Source organism: Danio rerio, chromosome 14 (assembly GCF_052040795.2).
Source record: "Danio rerio strain M-AB ecotype USA chromosome 14, GRCz13ab, whole genome shotgun sequence".
NCBI lineage: Eukaryota > Metazoa > Chordata > Actinopteri > Cypriniformes > Danionidae > Danio > Danio rerio.
The window spans coordinates 57,036,856-57,041,925 of record NC_141034.1 but is presented as its reverse complement, the minus strand read 5'-3'; the positions used below and the strand labels follow the sequence as shown (position 1 = coordinate 57,041,925).

The 5,070-nt window shown below is 33.7% G+C and overlaps 1 protein-coding gene across 1 annotated transcript; it reads right to left on the bottom strand.

The window, feature by feature from the left end:
* Positions 1–2,048: 2,048 nt before the first annotated feature.
* On the bottom strand, positions 2,049–2,852 carry atoh1b (atonal bHLH transcription factor 1b). Its single transcript, NM_001128679.1, is given in 1 exon segment — positions 2,049–2,852. A coding segment is annotated over 1 exon segment (621 nt). The 5' UTR covers positions 2,807–2,852; the 3' UTR covers positions 2,049–2,185.
* Positions 2,853–5,070: the final 2,218 nt, after the last annotated feature.

The window sequence follows — 5,070 nt, the reverse complement described above, 5'->3', positions numbered from 1 at the left end:
GCTATATGTGATTTTTTTATTTCCCAAATGATGTTGAACAGATTCAGGAATTGTTCACAGTGTTTCCTCTAATATCTGTTCATCTGGAGAAAGTCTGATTTGTTTTATTTCAGCTAGAGTAAAAGCAGTTCTTAATTGTTTTAAAGTCATGTTAAGCTCAATATTATTCGCCCCTTCAGCAATATTAGTGTTGGATTGTCTCCAGAACAAACCACTGTTATACAATGACTTGCCTAATTACCCTAACTTTACCCTAATTACCCTAGTGAAGCCTTTACATGTCACTTTAACCTGTATACTAGTGTCTTGAAGAATATCTAGTCTAATATTATGTGCTGTCATCATGGCGAAGAGAAAATAAATCAGTTATTAAAACTATCATGTTGAGAAATGTGTTGTAAATATACAGGCTAATAATTCTGACTCAAACTGTATATGAAAACATTTAAATAAATGCACTAAACCACTTTCAGACTAAAATCACTGCATAAATCTGTATAAATATATGAAAAGAACATCTTTATTAAACTCTTGAGGTAATAAAAAAATCACAGAGACACATAAATAACATTTTTGTCATGACTGATGGAGGTTTTTGTACATGTGGAATGGAGAAATCCAAATTCAGGCGATGATCTGTCTTAAAGTGCAACTCCTTTGTCGTGAGAAATAGTCAATCGAGTCTAGAAGAACTAATCGTCATCCATATGGCCTAGCTATTTGGTTCTTTCAGTGTCTACTAAAACACAGACAAATAAATAAAGAGTCTTCAGAGTACCACAGTCTCAATCCCACACATACTATAGTCACTTATAGCAGATACTGTAGTGTTTCTGAACCATACTATAGTGATTATACATTGGTTAATGAATGATCCAGCACTACCATAGTATACTAGATAAACTGTAATAGATACTGTAGCATACTTTAGTGTTTACTACAGTAAACAGTAGTGTATTATTGTAGTATAATATACCATATGGTAGTAGAAGTGGGTCATTTGTTTAAATTACTATAGTTGTTGTGTTTCTATACACTGTATTTAGTAGCTTTACTGTAAATGAAAGTGAGAAAACCCATCGCCTTAAACATGACAAGTCGACTTTACTTAAAAAAGTGGGTAACTTGGTGCGATTAAGTTGACGTAATTTTTATGATTATGCACATAGTTTTAAAGCCATTTATTTACTCACTTAAGTTAACTAATGACTTTAAGAACAAACATTTACTTACTATTTGAAGTAAAGTCGACTTATAACTATGAAAACAAAAAGTTTACTCTCTTTTCGTAATATAAATTCAACTAAACGCTTTTAAATCCAATCGTTTACTCACTTTTTATACTCAACTAATCACTTTTTATTTAAGACAATCAAAAAATATAGGTTGCCTTACAATTTTAAGCTAAATCAAATTAACCTTATGAGTCAATTGAACTTACATTATATTAAACTGACCTAAAACAGCTTGCGTAACTTATAAAATTAAGTTGGAACATGATTCATTTAGTTTAATATGTTACATTAATTAATTAAAAATGATCTAAAATTAACAACAAACATGACTTATTGATCACATTTTTTTACAGTGTATAGAATTGCCACATCATAATAACTCAATTAATGTAAACTTACGTCTAAAAGTAATAAACTACAATCTTAAAACTTTCTTAATCTAAAAATCAACTGTTCTAAGTAGTTTACTAGCTTTTTAAAGTGACTTTTAAGTAATTACTTTAAGTAAAATCAAGTAATCACTTTTTTTTTTTTTTACAGTGTAGCAACATTATAAACACCACAATCTTATTAACTCAAGTACCAATGTTGGGTAGAGTTACTTTTAAAAGTAATAAATTACAATCTTAATGCTGTCTTAATGTAAAATATTTTTTTTTTTCTAAAAAAGTAACTAACCAACACATTTAGTTATTTATTTATAATTTTGAATATTAAATATAGTTATTTATTTATTATAACTGACTCAAGATTGTAATATATCACTTTTACAAATATAAATAAACAATAATCGCAATAATTTCCTTACAAGTATTGACGTGTGCTGAGTTTACATGATTGATTATAGGCTATATTAATGCTGCGTAACTATTTTCCCATATCAAGTACTGCCTGATTTAAAAACACTAGAATATGTACTATAAATGACTATAGCATTTAATGTGTGGTAATCAGCGTCCTCCAGTGTGTCCTTCTTCAGTGTCGCTGAAATGTGAAGACTCTCCATCACTCGCGTTGTTCGTGCTGTCGTGTTTTTCCGTAGCGAAGTTACCCGAAGTTGCGTCAATAGCGTACGGGATTGCGGTCCTCTGGCTCCCTGGTGCACCAGACTGCACCACTCCTTCCAGCAGCTCGGAGAGCTCAGTGATGTAAATCTGGGCCATCTGAAGAGTGTCATACTTTGATAGTTTTTTCTCATTCTCCAATGAAGGAATGACGCTTCTCAGCTTGTCAAACGCCCGGTTCAAACCGTGCATTCTCCGCCGTTCACGCGCATTTGCGGCCACGCGCCTGTGTCTCTGAGGGCCACTGACAGATGCTTTACTCCCAGGACGAGCTTTAGATCCTGCATGATGATCTTCAGAGGCAGCTTGAGGGCTAGATATGTACTTTTCCATTGGAGAATCAGCGGCGGTGCGTGCGTAATTCTCCACGGCAGAGGAGTACTCAGGAGCCGCAGAGGTCATCCAGGCCCGCGGGTCACTCCGGGTCAGCCTGGGATGTTCAGAGATGGAAAACTCCTCCCGAAAGTGTCCATCTGTCCAATGCAAAAGCTTCGTTTTTGCAGTCATTGCTTGTGTAGAAATGCATATAAAGAATGCCGTGCTCAGTCAGTCCTGAAGGGCCCTTTACCTTCACGCAGGATCCTGATGTCGGCTCTATATGGGCATCTCCTCCTCCCACGGCCCCTCCCTGCTCACTGCTCTCAGCCAATAGAAAACGCGCCTCAAACTTCCAAAGAATAATAACGAGTTGTTTTTCTTCCTCCCATCAATTGTTCTGGAGTGATGGAAGAGCTTTCCGCAGGATGATCACAGTTTTTTAAATGCTGGGTTGTATTAACAGTTAGGTTGGTAACAAAACTAACTAACACTTTTGTTTGATAAACAATTCACGCCATTTACTACTCGCTAATTACCCGACTTCAAGATATTAACTGTTTTTAGTATTTTATTTTATATTTACATTTTTACTCCTGCTCAATACCTACACCCAACATCAAGCTTAATTATTAATAAGAAGTTAATTGTGCTAAAAGTCTTAGTTAATGGTTTGTTAATAGCCTGGAATCAGCATTAGAATAACGTGGTATCAAATAATTATAACCCAACTGTGTGAATTGTTGCTTAAATTAAAGTGTATTTTTACATATAGACAAAAAGTTTTATTAATTCACACTTTTTTTATCCAACAGTTTGGTTTATTCATATTAGACCCAAGAGTGTTTGAGTGTATTTTAATGAATGTAGATGTGTGTTTTGAAATAGGCTACTGCATCCTCAATGACATATTTAACCCAAAGTTTGGGTTTCTTTATTTTCGACTCAACATTTGGTTATGAAAACCCAGCAATTTTAGAGATCATTTAATTAAATGTAAATCTGCGTTTTTAAATCTGCATCCTGATAATTTAGACAATTTTAAATGACTCTTTATAACCCAATGTTTGAGTTTCTTAGTTTTCAACCCAGCATTCGGCTATGACAGGCCATATAGATAGACAGATAATTTAAATGAATAAAGATCTGCGTCCTAATACAGACACATTTAAATGACATTTTAACCCAACGTTTGGGTTTCTTTATTTTGACCCAACATTCGGTTATGACAACCCAGCCATTTTTAAGATATTTTTAATGACCGTAGATCTGCGTTTTAAATACTACATTTTATAAGATATACAAATTTAAATGACAAATTTTAACCCAAAGTTTGGATTTTTAAATTTTTGACTCAACATTCGGGTATGACAACCCAGCAATTTTAGAGAGAACTATGATGAATGTAGATCTGCGTTTTTTAAACTATCCATCCTAACAGTGTAGACACTATTAAATGACTCCTTTTAACCCAATGCCTGGGTTTCTTAATTTTCGACCCAACATTTGATTATGACAACCCAACATATTTTAGAGGACTTTAATAACCTGCACCAGACCTGCATTTCTAAATAGGCTACTGCATCCTAATGATATAGACAATTTTAATTAACGGCATGGTTATTTTTATTAGTATTTTTAACTTATTAAGATTGCATTTTTAGATTCACTCTAAGAAATGCTGGGTTATTTAAACACAAACTGGGTAAAATATGGAGTCACCCAAACATTAGGTTCAATTTGGACCTATTAATTAAAAAAATCCCAGCAGTTAATTTAGTCCATACACCCAGAATTGAGTTGAAATAACGCAGAATTTAGATTGTTCTATTGTCTTTATAATTTATCATACTTCGATGTTGAATCTTTGTGTTTTATTGCGTGTTTTCTCTCCCCTCTCTCCTGCTCTGTAGTTTTAGAAAAGCGCATAAAACAAAGTGTATTATTATTATTATTATTATTATTAGTATTAGTAGTAGTAGTAGTAGTAGTAGTAGTAGTAGTTGTAGTAGTAATAGTAGTAGTAGTAGTATTAATAGGCTAAAATAAATTAGCCAATGCATGTCATTTTAAAAGTTATAATTAAACAGTCAGACTCAAATCTCGAAACGGACTTGATCTAACATCCTTATCCACTTTATTCAAGATAAGCAACGGAATTGGCATCCAATAAAATCCGGTCAGAATCTCGCATAGCAGCGTCATATTCCTGCTCAAATAAACTGTAAAATCTGCGGTGATAAAGCGAGCAGGTGGAGAGCAGGTCGAGAGGCGCACCTGTCGTCAGAGGAGTCCAGGAAAACTGATAAGTGTCTTCAGTCTGCTCATAAATCATTCAGCGATCAAGCAAAACAATATTTGGACACAGAAACAACACACAAAACGGCCATGCACGCGTTTAAATGAACATGGTTTAATGCAATTATTACAAAAACGCTTTAAAACATTAATATAAT